This window comes from Dendrobium catenatum, unplaced genomic scaffold (assembly GCF_001605985.2).
Source record: "Dendrobium catenatum unplaced genomic scaffold, ASM160598v2 original_scaffold_51051, whole genome shotgun sequence".
NCBI lineage: Eukaryota > Viridiplantae > Streptophyta > Magnoliopsida > Asparagales > Orchidaceae > Dendrobium > Dendrobium catenatum.
Genome location: NW_021369505.1, coordinates 283,266 through 303,218, shown reverse-complemented (window position 1 = coordinate 303,218; position 19,953 = coordinate 283,266). Strand labels below are relative to the sequence as shown.

Here is a 19,953-nt window from a genome sequence, read left to right as displayed (position 1 = left end):
CTTTGTATTAAACAACACCTTCCTTTTTTATTGACCTTATATCAAATAAAAAATGGAAAATGATCACCGATGAAAAAAAAAATAAAAATAAATGTGAACAGTTCACCAGTCTTCCTTCAATGTGTAATTTTGAAAGAGACTACTGTGGTTGAAATGCACTTATCACCCATGTTCGTCCCTGAAAATTTTTATAAGGTTGTACTTGGTTATGAATGCTTGTCTTTCGAATTTGACATAATAATACTTTTTGGAATTGCGTAATCAATCTTTCCATTTCTGGTTATCATCAGGTTGTGAAGGAGAACCAAAAGCTTCACAAAAGCTTTGTACAAATTGATGGGGATTCTGCTACACTTGCAGACAAAAATATATTTCCAGGAGACACTCTATGGGTCATGGACACTGAGATTTATGAGAATCGTGATATAGCTGGTAGTAGATATGAGTTTAATTTGTTGTAGAGTTCTTTGAAAGAGAAGAAGCTTGTATCATACAAGTTGTATGTCTTTTTTTACGATTTTCTCTATACTTGTCCTTTGCAGATGAGCTCTCTGAACAGAAGATTGAGCCACCTAAGGCTGAGGAAGGATTTCGTGGAACTCTTCTGACTTCAGATGTGTCTAGTCAGGGTTTTCAGGAAAAACCATTTCTTGATGATTCGGAGGTATAGTTGAAATTTATACGAGTTGGATAGGAATTTTGTACTAGGAAGACTTGAGATCTTGGCTGCAAGTTTCCCTTTGTAGGTGAGGAATCTTTTACCTTTTTTTTTATTTGATTGGTATTAGCATTTGTGGCATATAACTTTCAAGTTAGTGATTTGATATATGTAGTTGCTCTCCTATTTTTTAATCTCCAGAAAAATGAAAATTTTGCAATCATTCTGAATTCATGGTAGTTTTTTTTTTTTAAAATAGTATCATTAGTTTTAAATATTATCATGGCTGAGCTCCAAGGATTGAAAAGATGGAAAATGAGAAAAATAAATGAAATTGACCTAGGGATCATGTACTTATAGTTGAGACGTTAGCATTCCCAAAGTATCACAAATATGCACTAGATTGAACCTCAGCTCTTGATTGATTGAATTGCTCTATAGGCTGAAGAAGGTTTCATATTAACATTTTGACCAAGAAGTCTCAATCTCAATTAAAGTTCCCTCTATACTGATCAATGCTAAAATTACCCGCATAGCTCAAAAATAGGTTGGATACATACATGCTTGAGCCAAACGCATATCTATATATGAGTTGGGTGCTTATGTGTGTTGTGCATATATATGCACAACTCTTGTATATAGGTGTGCATCCTTAATTGATTTTTCTTCAATTTTTCTGCCACCGACTTAATGGGTAACCTCACCCAACGATCAATAGAGTGTGATGTGTGAGTCATGCATCTTTAACTTCTCTTGGACGCACAAATTTGAGCAAATATGAATGCTCAAGTTATTGAGATGGTAACATGTAAGAACTGGTCTGGCCGGTTCAATTGAACTAGCTAGCCTATGTAATAAACCGCACTAGTACAGGTCCGAACAAACCGACAACGTACAGGCGAAGCTGGCTGGGCCGAACTCGTGCATGAGCACTTCTGGAGGGTTCGATTCGCGGTTCTGAGTAAATATTTGCGTACGGGAGTGAAAAGTAACGACTCCTTGTGTGTCATAACTTCTATTCACTCACTCCCATAAGAACAAAATATGTGAGAAGGTTTTTGTCGAGAAAGAAATGGCCTAAAGGAAGAAGGAAGAAGGTAGGTTTCCAATTTCATATTTTTTTGCACGTTTCTTCTGTGATTTAATCCTACGAAGAGATTTATTGTTTTAATGGAAGATAAAAGAAGGAAGTCAGCAAGAAAGTGAAGAAAATTTTGGGGAAAGACAAATCAACGAGTTTTCAATTTTGATGACAAGAGAAAGAGTAAGTGCATTAAATTGTTCTTTTGCATTCACAATTATTATTTTACATTCTTCTAATTGATCAAATAATAGGTGATTGTCAAATGGAAAGAGAGGAAATCTAGTGGTGAATCTAAATTTCCAGGAGGACAATTCGCAATTATGAGTGAATATTTGCTTACAGGAGTGAAAAGTAACGACTTTGTTGACCTGTATTCGGTGAAAAAAAAAATCAAATCAAAATCAAATCCTCACCTGCTCTCTGCCATCCCACGGCGCCGATGCCCTTCCCACGACCTCGCGTCGCTTCATCGCACGATCCCACCTCGAGCCGACCCCATTTGCGTCTTTAAAATGAGAGCGAAGACCCTCATTCGCGCTCTCCGCTCCGATCTCTCTGATCGCTGGCCTTCTTTCTCTCTCGCTCTCGACCCAGCAACGACCTTCTCTTCTGGTCAGGATCGGACGTCACGACACCTTGGTCGGAAGCAACATCGGAGCTCGCTTGCTGTGGAGGAGACTTTCTCCCCTTCGTGCAGCTTCTCCGGTTCCGTCGTGGTCGGTCGACTTCGCTCCTTCAACCGGCTTTCCCTGCCTGTAGGACCGGAAGTTACGACATTTTGAGCGGAATCAATAACAGGAGCTCACTGGTTGTGTAGGTAACTTTCTCCCTTGAGCATGCTTCCACGGCCAACTCCCCTAGACCCGCCAAACAGAGAGAGTGGAGAGGGAGAGATTAGTTTTTTTTTAATTATTAATTATATTAATAGTAATTATAATTAATTTAATAATTATTTTCTTAAGCCGGTCTTCAAGGTATAAAATTTCTAACTTAAATTCCATCCTCGACGCGCCGGTGGACCCCTATACGCGCTCTTGAAGCACGGTGGGATAAAATCCGGTGCGACATGTACGATGAGGTAGGTAAGCCCTATACACGCTCTTGTAGCGTGGTGGGGATGGTCCTCGACATCGACATCAGCACCGCCGGCCACCAAGGTTTATCTTCCTTAACTCAGATTCCTGTTTTCGATGTTTGCGGTGGATCGAGGAACCCATATACGCGCTCTCGTAGCACGGTGGGAGGAAACCCGGTGCGATGCCTGCAACGAGGCGGGTAATCACCTAAAACTTATATTCTCGTTCTCATCGTGTGCAACGGACCGGCAAACCCTCTATATGCGCTCTCGTAGCACGGTGGGATGAAACTCAGTGCGGTGCCTACGACGAGGCGGGTAATTTCCTAAAATCCCATATTCGGTATTTGATGCGGACCGGGGAACCACCTACGCTTTCTCGTAGCACGGTAGGAGGGAGCCCGGTGCGACGCATACAACGAAGTGGGTAAGCCCTATACACGCTCTTGTAGCGTGGTGGGGAGATCTACCTGTGCTCGCCTACGGATACTGTTGAAGACCTCATACACGCTCGAGTAGCGTGGTGGGATAAAAAAATGTACGGCCCGGTGTCCCCTGACACCTATCATACACGCTCGAGTAGCGTGGTGGGATGGCCCAGTCTCTCGGATTTTTCTCCTAAACGGGGGAGACGTTGGGAGGCTGCCAAAATTTCGAGTGAAATATTATTATACTTAGGACCTGTTTTGAACTCAAAAAAGAGCAATCATTGGGACTCAAAAGAACAAGAATTTGGGCTCAAAAAGAGCAGTGGACTTGTGGACCTAAATCAGAACAAAACTCAAATGATTTCTAAAGGTCAAAACTCAAATGAAATAAAATAAAAATGTGACCAGAAATCAAAATCAACAAATGAACTTGCAAGGACCGCAAGGAACATAGAACTTGAACTCAAAAGACTTCAGAAGACTTTGAATAAGCATCTGAACCTGTGCACTTGAACTTATACGGAGAGCAAGGAACTCAAATTGAACTCAAGTTGGATCCAAACTTGACATGAGCAATAAAGAACATAAATTTTCAAGGATAATAGAGGACACAAGGAGCTTGAGATTAAATGGGATGCAAAGAGTTGAACCCATAACAACATAGACGACTCAAGCATGAATTGAACCTTGAACTCGGGTCTGATGGAACATATAGGACTGGGCTTTGGATGAATGAACAAATCAAAGTTTAAATGCACAGTTCTCTAAGCTGACAACAACTTGTAAGTGGAAGATGAAATCTCAGTGCACGCTAAAGATGAATGCAACGAACTCCTACAACGATCCCTACAAATGCCTGTTGATTGAAGAAGGCAACACTACCACTTGATAGTAGAAGATCCGTCCCTACAAACAAGCACAATCACCAAACCACCTGAGATTAGTGAAAGGTGGATATGACATAGAAATAATAGCTCTTCTACGAACACTTCTATGAAGTTGTAGTTGATACAACGGGTCCCTGCAAATGAACATGAGCCACTTGTGGATAACAACAGTGTGTATATCGTAGGCACAACGAACCACTGTGGACACAAGCAAAGATTTTATCTACAACGACGGTGACCAAGATTTACAAGTACATCGGGTACAAAGGGAAACCTGATGTACGAAAGAAGAACACCCCGTGGCGGAATGGAGGAGATGTTTGAGCAAATTCGAACTAAACTTCCCGGTGTTCTAAAATTCCTTCTTGATCCTATACTCAGGAAGAAAACAGTTCTGATATCTACAAACATCAGAGACAACAAGTCAACTACACTGATGATCTTAAAAGGAGTTCTCTTTAAAGCAACAAACTTCAAAGTCCAGAAGAACTCCCCATTGAATGAGAAAAGGGGAGCAACATCAAGATGAGGAGAGGCCTCATAACATCAAGATCCTCACCGGATCCGCAACACTCGTACTAGCAGACAAAAGACGTGTATGAGCTCTCAAATGAAATGTTGTATACTCAAATGACAGTTGCCTGTACAACTACAACTATTTCAAAGAACCCTTACACATGCACCGTAGTTTGTATACACATAAGTACACTAAAGGGGTATATAAAAATCACTCGCATGGTCCCCGGCGAGCATGTTACTAGTATACACGTGACGTCAAAGGATGCTGCGCTGGTCGATAAGTGAATTCAAGTTCGAACCTGATCATTCTATACGGATAAATAGAAGTCGACAGGGTTCGAACTCTCAAATAAATACACGGTTTTGGCGACCGGTGTATTTATTTTAGGGGGTTTTACATACGTACCATTTTATTTCTTACTATTTACATATCTAACACCCAAAACATTAATATTACATGATTACCACCCATAGAATAAATTTAGGTGCATGGAATGAAATATTAAAGTTTATAAGATGATGAATGTTAGAAATGAATTATATGAGTGGTATATTTGATATTAAAGTTGTATATGGATGGTATACATGTAATATTAATGTTTTGGGTGTTAGATATGTAAATAGCATGAAATAAAGTGGTATGTATGTAAATTTTCCTTTATTTAATACATTCATATTAGGCCGTCAAGGCCTATAATCAAGAGAATTCACTAACAAATGCACGAAGCCTACGAAACCCGATCCTTCTAAGCAGATAAATAACATTAGACATGGTTCAAACTCTCGGATAAATATACGATCACGAATGTGATCGGAATATTTATTTTTTACATTCATATTAGGCCTTCAAGGCCTTAAACAAAGATAATTCACAAAAAAAGGCATGAAGCCTACGAAACCCGGTCCTTTGTTGCCAGCTCAACAAAGTTGACAAGGTTCAAGCCACAAATAGAAATGACCCCACATACCCCGATGATGGCCGTGTTAGATGAATATCTCAACCGGAGGGGTCCATTTCAAATATTCCAAAGCTCCACTCAAATACCTACAAAAATCTGAAACTCCACAAAGTCAAAAATCTAAAAGCTAGAGAAAATCCCAAAATTCCAAAAAATATTTAAAATTGAAATAAATCCATCAATACTTAAAGCAAAATTCATCCACCCTCCGCAACAGTTTGCCGAGGTGGACAAATTCAAATATAACTTCAGCTCATATAGAGCTAATGTCTAGTCGAAAATATCACTAAGATCCATTCTCAAACAAACTCCTGCCAATAAGGACGTGGTACGCGTCTTCTAACCGGCGGTTTTGCCTCCAAATGGCACCGCAGGATAAACGGTTATGACCCGGTGCCCTCTGAATCGAGTGGTTTTGCCGCCAAATGGCACCATAAAATATCGGTTATGGCCAAAGACAATACGTTCCTTAGTGGCATCAAATCCTTGAGATATGAATCAATAGGATATGATCGATAGAGCACAAAGCCCTCTGTTAGCTAAGGTGTCCCCTTAGGCAAACATTCAACCCAGGTCTACAAGGTCCCCTTGGACGAAGCAACCCATGGCTGCCGACAAGGATCCTTCTATCAGGTTGGGTCGACTACCTCCTTTGACTAAGTGGACCAGGGACCACGATGGCCCGGGACGACAGAACCATGTGATCTTGATCGGGTTTATCATCCATTCCCCCACCATCCGCTTTAAGTGCTAGGTGGTGAAATTCCTGTTTTAAATATCAAACCTTTCAAATTCTCAAATCCAAACATTTGCTGCTACTATATGCCAGATAACGCGTATCTCTACGTATCTGATTGACGACTAGCCTTAATCGAAAGTTCTCTCTTGTTATCGAGAGGGGTAATTAACTATAGGGGCTTGCGCCTATAGGAAACCAGAACTCGGATCATAAAGTCCTCGCAAAATGAGGGCGAAATCTCTGGGTAGTGTCTTATCTACAAACCCGTCTGCCTTCCCAAACTTTACCCCGGAACTTATTCCGTTAAAACTCCCTCGCCGAAAAGAAAAAAAACAAAACAATCAACGCGCGGCGGGGAGGCCGGGGCCGAATTTTCGGAGCCCACAAACTCCTTGTGTGTCATAACTTCTATTCACTCACTCCCATAAGAACGAAATACGTGAGAAGGTTTGTGTCGAGAAAGAAACGGCTGAAAGGAAGGAAGAAAGTAGGTTTCCAATTTCTTTTTTTTTTTGCACGTTTTTTCTGTGATTTATTCCTACGAAGAGATCTATTGTTTTAATGGAAGATAAAGGAAGGAACTCAGCAAGAAAGTGAAGAAAATTTTGGAGAAAGACAAATCAAAGAGTTTTCAATTCTGATGACAGTAGAAAGAGTAAGTGCATTAAATTGTCCTTTTGCATTCACAATTATTATTTTACATTCCTCTAATTGATGAAATAATAAGAGATTGTCAAATGAAAAGAGAGGAAATCTAGTGGTGAATCTAAATTTCCAGGAGGATAATTTGAAAGAGGAAGGATCATTAGTTGAGGTAATAATTTTGATTATTAGAGAATTAGATTGTGAATTATGTTCGAGGCATGAAATGTTAGAGAATTTTGACATTTGTAATAATAGCCAATGCATTTAACATTATTCTTAAGGATGTTAGTCAAATCAAATTCATTGTGGCTTTGAATTTGTATACTATTCAGCGATAAGTAATGAAATTTAATGTTATTTAGAATAGTGAGATTTTCATACTTGAGACAAGATAAGTATTGGAGATCTAGTTCAATGAATTGAAGATTTGGAAGGATTTGAACGCAAAAGAGAATAAAGTGGGTAATTTTTGTTATTTTTATAGACATTACATGATTCTATTTTATTTTATATAGTCTTCTAACTATTTATTCAATTATAAATGTTTGAAGGTTATTATATTCATAATGATGAATGATAAAAGTTAGACATCAAAATGACAAATATATATATATACTTTAAATTCTTGGAAAGAAAAAGAAAGCAAATTTGGAAATGTATTATGTTCGAGGCATGAAATGTTAGAGAATTTTGACATTTGTAATAATAGCCAATGCATTTAACATTATTCTTAAGGATGTTAGTCAAATCAAATTCGTTGTGGCTTTGAATTTGTATACTATTCAGCGATAAGTAATGAAATTTGATGTTATTTAGAATAGTGCATGAGGTCTGCTACATTAATCTTTTTTGTCATAAGAGTGGGGGGCAAACACATAAAATACAATACATATAAGAGAAAATTCAAAACAAATTCTTATGTTGCATTATAATTATTAAATAAAAAAATTATCAATTTTGCATTCTATTTTATATTTCCTGAGAATGTTGTATTAGAACTAATTAATTCATAAATATTGATTAGTATTGTAATGATCGTGCTTCTGTCTCTATTATATTAGAAAAGAAACAACTATGGTTCCACTGCTAATATATGAGATATATTAGATTGTCTGAAAAAAAAAAATTTAAGATAAATAACTTATGAATGCACTCTTAAGGAATTTTATGATACAATTATTAAGAATCAAATTTCCTATAGTAAGCCAATTCAAATCATGTTTCAATGTGCCATAAATTTCTTCTTTTTTTTTTTTTGGGAGGGCATAAGGCAGTTTCGCCCTTGATTGAAATGGAACAAATGTAAAAATAAAAGGGAAATGGTATATGCTTGTAAATTACAAAAGTTCATCCCCGTATGGTACTGACTAAGGAAATAACTTACCCATGCACGTTAAATGGAAATGGTAGTGCCTTTATTGGTACATTTAGACGGTGCTCCTACACTAATTGAAATAAAAAATGAATAAATGTTAAATAGAAAATGGATAATGAAACATAATAAGAAATAAGCTATGCAACTGTATATAAAGATTATGTATATGTTAACTGTGAAAGAAAGACAAAGGAATATGCATATTTTATTTTATATACTTAACTGGGGTGTATAAAATGGTAATTATCCACTAAGTTTGCCGTGTAAACTCAAACTGTTAATCTAAATGTTTAGGTAAGTCTCATGATAAGTAGAAATGGGTGAAAGAGAGAAATACATCTGCAGAAGCCAGCGAATAAATGAAAGCAGGTACAAGGTGATATATTTAAATGTACAAGTGGTGTTAGTGGCCCTTCAGTGTTTTGAGGAATGTTAGATTTTACTGTTATGTGTAATTGTAGAAAGTGTATTAACCATCTGATCGTCTGTTCCCACCTCGTTAATTTGAATCTCCGGGTCATGTCGTGACTTGTCCAATAATATAGTTTGGTTTTAAAGGATTTCGTACTATCTCTTATTTTTGCTCATGTTGAATTTCTAGAAAAATATACCTGTCCAATAACAGATTTCTTACTCCGGGTCGTGTCGTGACCCCAATAGCTTGAAAATATGAAAATTCAAAGATAAGAAAAAATAAATGGAATTTACCTTAGTGCTTCTTTTTTATAGGTGTGCATGAAAAAAGAATTGATTGGTGATTTGGTGGAGTTGTTGGCATCCCCAAATTCTAGAAGTGTGGTGCTAGATCAAATCTTGTTTATAGTCCATAGGGCGTGTCTACGTTGCATCTTGATAGTTACTATGAATTGATGCTTGTAGATTTAGAAGCCTTTGGTTGAGACTAAGCTCCTCCATTTGTCAAAAATCTAAAATTAATCCCAAAAACTTGAATCAGGTGTCTATCACATACATGCAAGTCAGGAGCGTGCATGCGAGCCAGGAACATACATGTGTGTTTGATCAATATGAATGTTGTGCATATATTTGTACGAGTAAGTATTACATTGACTAAAACGGTCTGACTTTGATTTTCTTTTTAGCTACTTAATATTGGTCTCCCCATAGTCCCCACAAAATTACATGTACAGCAAGTCTTGTGCTTCTAAATTTTAAACTAATCTCATATTGTCCAACTCAAAGGGGCCTCTGATCCTCTTAAATACAGCTTGTGGTGGTTTTAAAGAAAAGAGTAGCTTTCAGGTGAAGATGGTGAAGCTTTTCTGAAAGGATGTTGTGACAAATGAAGACTACTGTAAAGTATAATTTAACAAATTTTAAGAGCGAGTTGAATCATTTTTTTTTTCATCACAACTTTATTGTTATGATCAGTTAGGTTTTCAATCAAAGGTAGAACCTAGGTGTTTCGTTCACCACGCCACGCCATGCACCACTCTACCCATCTTTCTTAGCATGAGTGGAAGACCCGCTAACGTAGGTGTTTCGTTCACCACACCTAACCACCCACCATGGCGTGGCAAGAGGCCCTACTTGCATTCTTGATTCCTCCCTCATGATTTACCACATCAAAGCACTATCAAAATGGTTGGAAGTTACGAATTTGTATAGATTTTGCTTGCACTGTGAGTGCCACATGGAAGCACTATCAAAGTGCTTGATGTTATCTTGGACTTGAATAAAAATATATTATTTAAATAACCAAAATCTAAAATTTACTTATTTAAACTTGTACAAGAATTCATCATCACCATTGAGAAGCTATTGAAGAATTTGAATGGATGCGATCATGCTTAGAGGGTGGTAGAAATAGCTCCCCCAGCTCCTACTTTAAAATGCATTAAAAGTGCATATACCCTAGACCCTAATGTTTCTCAAAATCAATTTGGGTTCTTGCCAAGTAGGTCTACTATGGAAGCTATACATTTATTGAGAGGTTTGATGGAGAAGTAGTGGGAGAATAAGGAGGATCTACATATGATATTTATTGATTTAGAGAAACATTAGGGTATCCGATAGAACACACTTTCATATTGTTTTTATCGTATCCGAGCCGTATCAGACGCGTATCCATTTCCGACACGTATCCGATATAACACACTTTCATAAATCGGTGTATCGGTGCATCGTAGGCTATAATGCGGTTCTTAGATGATAAATGGGCTCATGAGTTGTCCCTAAACCCATTAGCATTTATCCATTCATTCTCATATTTATTAAGGCCAATCTATTAGTTAATTTTGAGGCCTGAGCTCATGGATTGATGGTTAACCTAACCCACTTGACAAGTCTATCATTATGAGCTTCTCAACTATATTGCCATATATATCTATGACTTGGTTATGGTTGAGAGTGGAATCAAACAAAGTGGTTGAATCTGTTAATAGCCATTGAAGGGCTAATCAGTGAAAGTTAATTTCTGATTGCTCATTTGATGAACTGTAGCTTTGCTTTGCTGTCTTTACATGATTGAATGTTTCTACTTTGTTCGAATGGTGATCTGACAACCTATCCATTTATTAATCAAAAAACTAATTTCTTGTAAAACTAATATTAAAACTTGATTAGGAACCTCTCAGCCACTTGATCTGAATCCATTGTTTTGTATGTAGGTATCCTGATAAAACTTGGAAAGCGCTTTTGATGATGATGGCAGATTACTGCTTGAGCAACGTGGATGGAAGGAGCATTTTAGTTTGTTTAGTTCATATATGTTTTTGATTTCCCTCTTGTCTGACATGATAGGCTCAGTTATCCTTTAAACTGGGAAGAAGTGGCAGAGAGGTGGCAAATATGTTTTCCTCCAACTGCTGGTTCAGAATTTTTGCTGTTCCTGTATTTTGGAGTTTATATATAATGGGAAGAACGTATGATTTTGAATGTGAAATTTGCAGTCAAGAAGTGGATCGAAGATAGTTGAAAGGAGCTGTAAATGCTTATGTTTGTGCATTTGCTTTACTATAATGTCAAACTGTTTATGATTATTATCTAGCGTGCGCTAATTAATGTGCTATATATTGGATTCTAAATTAAGGCTTTATTTGGCATGACTTTCTTATTGTTCTATAAAATTTGATTTATCGAAAGTAAATTTTAAAAGTTGTTGTAAAGTAGTTTCTTAGTAAAATTTTTTTTAAAAGCAGCAAAAAAGTATTGATTAAATAGAAATTGTTTGCTATATGAAAAGTAAATCAATGAGAAAGCTATATTAAGTGAAGTCTAAGGTTTTGTCGGGATGGATTTTTTTATTATTTTTTAAAGCAATTTGTAAGTAAAAAAATTTAAAAATTTGTACTAAAAAGTTGTTTTTAAAAAGTAATAAGAAAATTATCTCAAATAAAATTTAAATTTAGTGGCTCTTTCACGTGATTATCTGTCCACACAAATGAGTAATGCCTCACCATTCTAAATTTACTTTAATGTTACAAATTATTGGTTAAAATTACAAAATGAGTCATAAGTTAATTTTTTTAATTTAATAATGCCAATTTTAAAATTATTCTTTGTAAATTCTAAATATGGTATAAATTAAGGCTTCATTTGTGATGTATTTTTTATTGTTTTTTAAAACAATTCTTTAGTTTTTTTTTTTTTTTTTTTTTTTTTTTAAATTTTAAAACAATTTTTTATTTTTTTTTTTTTTTTTTTTTTTTTGAAAAAAACAAAAAAATAGCGGCAGAAGTTGTACCAAATTAATCCTAAATTCCACTTTCAACTATGCTCCTTTTTTCAAAGTGAATTTCCTAATAGATTTTGCATGAAGTAGTCTCGCTCCATTCATATTAATATTTGAAAATGGAACACTTGCATATGTGAAAAAGCTTGTAGTTGGGGCAAGAAAGAAAGAACAGAGTGAAGATTTCAAAAAAAAAAATTAGAGGAAAGTGAAAATTCAGTAGATGTGATTGGAGTAAATGTCTGTTGAAATAGTTCATTGCTTTTTGGATTCTCACTTCACAAAATGCTTAAGGTTTTGCTGAGAAGGCAAGAAAACATGTATGGGACGCCAATTGGAGTTTCTTGTCTTCCTTTCCCTCTTCAACCCAATAACAATATTCAAACTCGTGATCATGAAGGAGATTACTCAACAACTTGTGATAGGGACCAACTCTACTCTTTAAAAAATGAGTAGATGTGATTGAAGCCCTTGTCAATGGATTAATTATTACGTGCGGACGTTGAATGTCGTCCGGAGACCAATCAGAATATGTCACGTCACCTCTATGCTCGGTAACGTGGCTCCATATCGCTAACGTGCATTCTGGTTGGTCTCCAGACTGCTTTTTACGTCTGACCTCCACACATAATAATTTCTCATGTCAATGAGCTCATGTTGATGGCTTCACTAAGTCTTCCTAAAGATTAAAAGAATAAAGAATGAGATTTTATGATGGCGACTACATGAAGGGGAACATACAACCAAATATATTTAGATTCTATGTTAAAACAAGAACATAAAAATGAGTGGTTTTCTCTTCTAATCTAAGTTGCGTGTAATTTTGATAAGCTCAAGCTGATCTCAAAAACAGAGTGAGGCTGTGTATCACCATTGTTGTTACTTGCGAGCTCATTAACGAGTCGAATTTGAGCTGATCCACCAACCGACTCACCTCATTTATACCCTTAGATGGAATAGTCAATTTATACCTACCTATAAGTGATAGGTATCCCATAGATGGAAAATTAAAAATTTAAAACCTCCAATAGGTTGTTCCTATGGTCCTCCATGATGCGTATAGCCTTAGCCATAATTTATGGTTGATGAACTAGCAATCACAACCTCCCATAAAAGGCGGAATTTTAAAATTGATCTTCATTTAAAATATAATTAGCAAAAGATCCTAAGAGAATTTTAATTTAAAAAGGATTTTTTGCGTTGAAAACGTAAAATAAATTTGCATTTTATTATGAGAACGCAAATATTTTTTTATGTTTTCCGTTAAAGGGTAAATTTTTAATTTTTTTGTCAGTTTATGCAATTTTTGGTGCCTACTTTTCTTTTTTGTGCCATTTTTTCTGCCAATTTAGAAAGCTTTACATAAATAAATAAATTTAATAATTTCAAACTTATTTCTTCCCAATTGGCAGATTAAAAAATGGCAGAAAAAAGAAAAAGCAGGAACCAAAAACTATATAAACTGGCAAAAAGAAATTAAAAATTTGTACATTAATAATAAAACGCAAATTTATTTTAAGTTTTCTATTAAAGCCCAAATTTATTTTAAGTTTTCTATGCTTTTGCCTGTATGATCCTTTTTAAATTAAATTTTTTCTTAAAAACCTTATGCTAATTATATTTTAAAATACGATCCTTTTTAAAATTCCACCCCCATAAAATTATAATATCTTGATTAGGTGATGCACTGAACAACCAGATCACCGCATTAAAAGCTAGAATTTTAGGGATTCCTTACTGTTTTTTAAAATAAAAATTTTTATACTAAAAATTTATTTTAAAAAGCAGTAAGAAAACCGTTCCAAACAAAATCTTAGTAAAAAGAAAAATCTATATACCTTTACAGATTTTAAAAGAACAAATGATCTAAAAAGTTTGTCTTGCATGAACTTGCAAGAATTCAAATATCATTTGATAAACAAAATCAACATGAAATGCTTCAATACATGTATGAACGTTTTTCTTTTTTCAATTTGTTTTAAGCTGAGGAATACAAGAAGGGAGTGGTAGAGAGAACATTTTGTTTGATCAGCAGAGCATCACTGGAAAGACAAGAAGGGGGACGCACAGCACCAGAACTGTTACCTGAAGCCTTCCAGCAAAAAGCATCTGCTTCCCCTCCAGAATACAGGGAAAGGTCAATGTCTTCCAGAAATATATTCTCACATGGGAAACTATCGCTGCAAGCAAATCTCACTGCATCTTCTGTGGCAGAGGTTCCTTTGATATTAATGAATGAAACATCACTAACTTTCACTGCTGATGTCTGCATAAAAATGGAATTTTTCAGAAAGTTGGATAAATTAAACTAACAAATATTGGGAAAAATTTGTGAGAGAGTGTAATTAGCTTTGAAATAAGTGTAATATGAAAAGTTGATTACACACATTTCAAAGAAATTTCATTAATTTTGGAACCATTCTAATTAAATTGTGGTCACAATATGCCAATCCAATTTTTATTCAGATTTTCTTTAGGCATTCCACATTACAGATTTTGGCTTATAACAAGAGAAATTGTTGAGTTCGTGTACTCGTTTGCACTGCATTATTTTCTCTTTTCTCTCTCTATCTAGCTCTAGTTTATGCCTTAATTATTATGTGCGGATGCGGAACACCGTCTAGAGACCAACCAGAATGAGTTATGTCACCCATGTGTTCGGTATTACTCGGTACCGCTGACGTTGCGCATTCTGGTTGGTCTCCAGACGGCGTTTTGCGTCCGGTCTCCGCACAGAATAATTTCTCCTAGTTTATGAGTGCACCTAACATATTTTTTTAAATCAAGCTACCTGGTTCTTGCATGGATGTGATGAATCACAGTAGAACTGATCGATGATTATCGGATTTGAAACGTTTGTCATTACAATGTTGCGAAAAACTATGCCTCTAGCAAAGCCATCACCCCCCTGTGCATATAAACATTGAAGAACTCCATATTGAAAAAAAAAAAAAAGATGATTTCAGATAAAATACTATGACAAACCTGCCAGCTCTTGATCCGAACACCGTTTTCAGTGTTGGAAATAGAAGCCTCATCAACTAGTACATTTTCCAATTCGACAGTTGACCCATCTTTTCCCAAGCTTCCAATACTAATACAAAGGAGGTCAACAATGAGGAGGAAAATATTGGCTCAAATTTTGAAACAGCAGCTCAAGACAGTAATAAATTACCTTATACCATGACCTGGTCCACATGTGATGTTCTTTATTAGGATGCTAGAAGAGTTTCCTACAATGGAGATGCAGTCATCTCCTGTAATATCAAAAGACAACTTAGAATAACATCCCTGTGTATCAAGATGAAAACGCAAAAAAAAAAAAACTTGTGAGACATGCACAAAGAGTCAGATGAAACAATAAAGTGTACTTAATGTTCCATAAATTTAATTAAAAATGGATGTTGGGTATTAAATATAACACTGAAAAATAGAATTCATGTATCTAGGTGCATTATGAAGATTTCATCAAGTTCCGATTTCTCTATGTTCGAGATTCCATGCTCAGCTTTATTCTCTTTGTTAAAAAAAAACTTATCTCTGCATTCCGTTGTTTGTTCTCTCTCTGTTAAAAAAAATGCTTCTCCCTGCAGTCGGTTGAGTTTAACCCAATTTTCTTGGCGTTGATCCAATTTTTCGATATAGAATAACTCTCAATAACCTAAACCTTACTAGATAATTGAATCGTGTATGGATTTGAGAATAAGTGAGAGTAGCTAAGTCACAAAGAGTCTCTTAAAGAATTGGTTTAAAACCCCTTTGATCAGAGGTCTGTCTTGCCAGTTAAAAAGAATGCGTTTCTCGATGGTTGAACCTCCACAATCAGAAAAGAGAAGCATTTTTGGGTGAGCCTCATGAATTGCAAGTTGACAGGGAAAAGGAGTCTTGACGGTAAATTTCTTTAGGAGAAAAGATTTGTCGTCTTGACATGCAATTGCAGCAGTAAAGTTAGGTGACCTCGTCGTCTAATGAATATAGTTGGTTTTCATCCATGAAGGGGAGGAAGTAGAGCAACTAGCAGAAAGCACTCAAATATGTTCTACATTATTTTTGTTAGAGAATCCTCCATGTGTTGCAATTGCTCAGAAGTATGTACTCATTTGGCTATTCACTATGAAGAGATCTCTCACAATCATTGATGAAGAGACCTCTCATATAACCAAGGCAATTCAAGTTCTCAGTCCTATCTTCAGCAATAATCCACAATCACCGCAACAAAGAGGATATAGGATATAAAAGTGCCAGTAGAAAATAACCTAGAGTTAGAAAATTTAATAAAATTGTCTATAGAGAATTGACTAGAGTTAGAGAATTGAATAATGTTTGGATGCAAGATGAAGGGGCATAAGCTGTCACAGAGTTTCTTAAAGAATTGATATACAAAGACTATGATTGAACCCCTTTGAGCAAAGAAGTGAGAATCAGAGCAAATTAAAATAACACAATTCAAAAAAAGAGAGATTAATCTAATTTCATGTGCATGCATCTACCCTTTGGTCTCTTATGTATAGATGGAGTCCATAGTAGAGGCTATGGAATTTGCAACTAATTGAATTACATAAAATGGCATAGCTTGATATTTTTGTAACTAGCTATGAAGTTCGCTTAATAAGTCATAGGTGGCTTCGCAAAAATAAGCAAGTTGCGTTCCATGGGCAAGTAACCTAGTGAATTCTCAAGTAAATACTCTTGAAGAGTGCATTGGGCAAGTTACTCGAGTGGAAACTTCTTGTCGGTTGATGAGTACTTTGAGGCTCTGAGTAAGTGCTTGAAAAGAATTGGTGCTTACTTCAAGAAAGTAAACTTAGCGAATATATGACTTCTTGAATCTTGCAGCCAAGTTAGCAGCTTCATTTTGAGGCAGCTCTTAAGCTATAAGGTTTAGACGTATTTTAAGTTGTGATTGATTCAAAATTTTATGATCTCCTGGACCCAATTGAGATCTTCAACTAAACATTTAATCAAGCCGAGACATAAGGGTGTACATAATGTATACTTTTTTCTTGGTAATACAACATGAGCTTTTAAGTATTTAATGAGATATGCAAGCTTCTTACATCTTTGTGCGAGATAGATAGTGAATACGGAAGAAACATCTATAAACAGAATAGGATGCGAAATCTTTATTAATAAAATTTGTTTTTTCTAGTTTTGTGGCATGTTAATTATGGAAAGTTCTAAAGGTTTTAAATGAGCATTGTGCATAGCTTGTAAAATGGAAAATACTGTCATTTAACAAACCTGTTCCTATGATGCTATCCTCAACAGCAACAGAAACAGATGAACTAATATGAATTCCATCAGTGTTAGGGCTTCTTTCAGGTGCAATCACTTTTACCCGAGATGCTTGAACTTGAAAGCAATTATTGAAAGCCATATGGATCTTTTGACTGTTCAAGAGAGTCAAATCCTGGATAGTAAGACGCCTCATCCGATGAAAAGTAATTGCCTGCATCAACATAGTTCTTGCAGTTTGGCAGTAAAGGAATTTACCAAAGTAAAACAAGACAAGGATTGACATTCAATTAAAGCTTCAACATCAAGGTACTAACCGTTGGGGCACGCCGGCATGGCTGCAAAAATATAACAAGCTTCAGAAAGTGTTATTTGATTAGCAAGTACATCAACATGAACACAATGTGAAAGCTTTACATTTGACGCATTTCTCTTGCAAGACCTTGCCCACCATTCCTCGCCCATGCCATCGACAACCCCTTCACCTCTTACCTCAAGATCCTTTATCCCATGGAAATAAAGCCATCTCCGACGGTTTTTCTGTGGCCAGCTATCAGGATCAGAGGGTGCAACAATTGTTCCCATGAGCTGTTAAGTGTGCAGTTCTTGAATCAATAAGCTAGAACCATTAATATTATTTGGAAGAATTGAAATGGGACAAGAGAAAAATGGTGCAAAATGCTTAAAAACTTTAGATAACGCTATTTACATATTATAGACATGCAAGTTGAAAAGGAAAATAATTAAAGAAAAGAAACATTACCAACACTATCACTTTGGATTTACAAGGGCCAACAAAGTTTATCTGCCTAAGAAAATAAACATGTCCAGCAGGAATTTCAAGGGTTGCTCCTACTTTTGAAGAACAAGCAAGATTCCATGCGTCCAAAAAAGCCTGAAAGAAGGAATAATCAATTTGAATTCTTTATTTTTTTTATAGGTTAATGAAGCAGAACACATCATTTTGAAAATGGCTAAATGGGTAATTTGAGGATGGTCAAAAAATATCAAGCAAAAAACTAAGTGAAAATACATCTATACAAATTTAGCACAAGGATATATTTCGCATATGATTCCCTTTGGATATGCAGTAAACTATTACAAAGAACAATTGTTGCTAGTTGATGCAGGAAAAAACAGGTATTTGTCATAACAAGAACAAAGGACGCTATTTCTTTCAGATATAACAAAAAAAAAAGTTGATGAGCATTCAATGCCATTCTCCGAAAAGCATTATTGCTAGTTCTCCCTTCAAGATATGTTGTTTTGCACATATGAGAAGGTTGATTTCGTACCAAATTCACAAAAATAAATGAACGAACCCATGGCTGAAAGACTCAGTAATTACTCTTCTGCAAGTTTGTGCCAAGCATCAAGGAAGACACAAAATCAAAAGAATGTTCCATGGAAAGTAATGGCAAGCAATCAACCAGCGTTTATGTCATTTGAAATTGAAACATTTAACCATCTTTCCTTCATTCACCATATCTTACACAAATTGCTATCAAGATCTCATCTTTTTCATAAAAAATCAACAGGCATTTTCCTCGTACCTGGGTGTCATCCTCGATCCCATTTCCTTTAGCGCCGTGATTAATCACTGAAACCGACCTCATCGTCCTCGACCGTCTTGCCCCGCGCCTAAAGCTCGGAAGCCGAAGCAAAGGATCGAATCCTCCAGCTCCAGCGAGCTCCAACCATGAAAGCAGCAAGCCCAGCACCATATAAACAACAAGAGGAGCACGTGAAGAGGAGGTGGAGGAGGAAGAAAAAGAAAAACATCGAGGAGACGCCATGGAGATGATTTCCTCTGCTTGAGAGAAGAGGAGGGATTGAAAGAGGAAGAAACAATAAATATAGCAAAGGTACAAGTTTTGTATAGTCCGGCATGAGGGCCGCGTGCCCTGGCTTTAGTTGGGCTCGGTCTGATTCGATAAGGGGTATGCGAGCCGGAGGCGTGAGCCTGGTTGTCGGCCGTTCCTCGCCTCGCTGTCGGTCGTTCCCCTCCTTCTGGCAGTAATGATGTCATCAGATTGTCATATATAGCTGTAATACCATATATGAGGCTTTCAGGGGAGGAGGCCGGGAAGCGTTTCTCCATGCCGTAGAGGTGCTTGACGAAATGCGCCAACGTGGAGGCGCCGCCTGTACAGGTCTGGCTGGCTACAAGAGTATTTTTGTCACACTTCTATCTAAAATTTGAATTTAGAGGGAAAAAAGAAATAATAAAAAAAAAAAGAGCGAAACCTTTTTTAGGAAAATTTTCTGTTTATAGTGTATACATTTATAAAAGAAATATTTAAATATTTTTATTTATAACAATAGCATTCAATTTTTAAAAAAACCATAAAACAACTAATTTAATTTTCAAAATTTTGCAAATGTTTAATGATTTAAATTTTTAATTCACACAAAAATATATTTTTAGAAGTTTAATTTCAACATGTTATATTTGCAAAAAAAGAAGATTTTATTTAACGTATTATAATCTCTTTTTTTTAATTAAAAAAATTATAACTTTCCTCTCTATATGAAGAATTTCTCTCTCCCAAAACTAGCACAAAAAAATAAAAGAAGAACTTAATATAAATAAATATTTATTAATACTTAGGGTTTGTTTGGAATAGTTTTCTTTTTTTAAATCACAACCACAATTTT

The 19,953-nt window shown here is 35.9% G+C and overlaps 2 protein-coding genes across 4 annotated transcripts in view; one reads left to right on the top strand and one right to left on the bottom strand.

The window, feature by feature from the left end:
- LOC110116051 (ubiquitin carboxyl-terminal hydrolase 26) overlaps positions 1-11,434 on the top strand; it is a 90,412-nt gene extending 78,978 nt beyond the window's left edge. For 2 of the 3 annotated variants that reach the window (XM_028691697.1, XM_028691696.1), the window contains exons 13-15: positions 291-432; positions 543-664; positions 10,997-11,434. In XM_028691697.1, coding sequence (XP_028547530.1) covers positions 291-432; positions 543-664; positions 10,997-11,005 — 273 coding nt within the window. In that variant the 3' untranslated portion in view covers positions 11,006-11,434. Of the gene's footprint in view, positions 1-290; positions 433-542; positions 747-10,996 lie in introns of all 3 variants that reach the window. The other variant, XR_003699511.1, reaches the window with a different exon arrangement.
- A 2,488-nt stretch (positions 11,435-13,922) lies between these two features.
- On the bottom strand, positions 13,923-19,497 carry LOC110116052 (probable polygalacturonase At1g80170). The gene is made up of 9 exons (XM_020849497.2): positions 18,849-19,497; positions 18,059-18,190; positions 17,713-17,883; positions 17,613-17,633; positions 17,302-17,509; positions 15,236-15,317; positions 15,046-15,154; positions 14,852-14,968; positions 13,923-14,326 (listed from the first exon to the last, which is right to left on the bottom strand). The coding sequence occupies exons 1-9, from the start codon at positions 19,089-19,091 to the stop codon at positions 14,039-14,041; spliced, it is 1,371 nt and encodes a 456-aa protein (XP_020705156.1). The 5' UTR covers positions 19,092-19,497; the 3' UTR covers positions 13,923-14,038.
- Between the last annotated feature and the right edge of the window lie 456 nt (positions 19,498-19,953).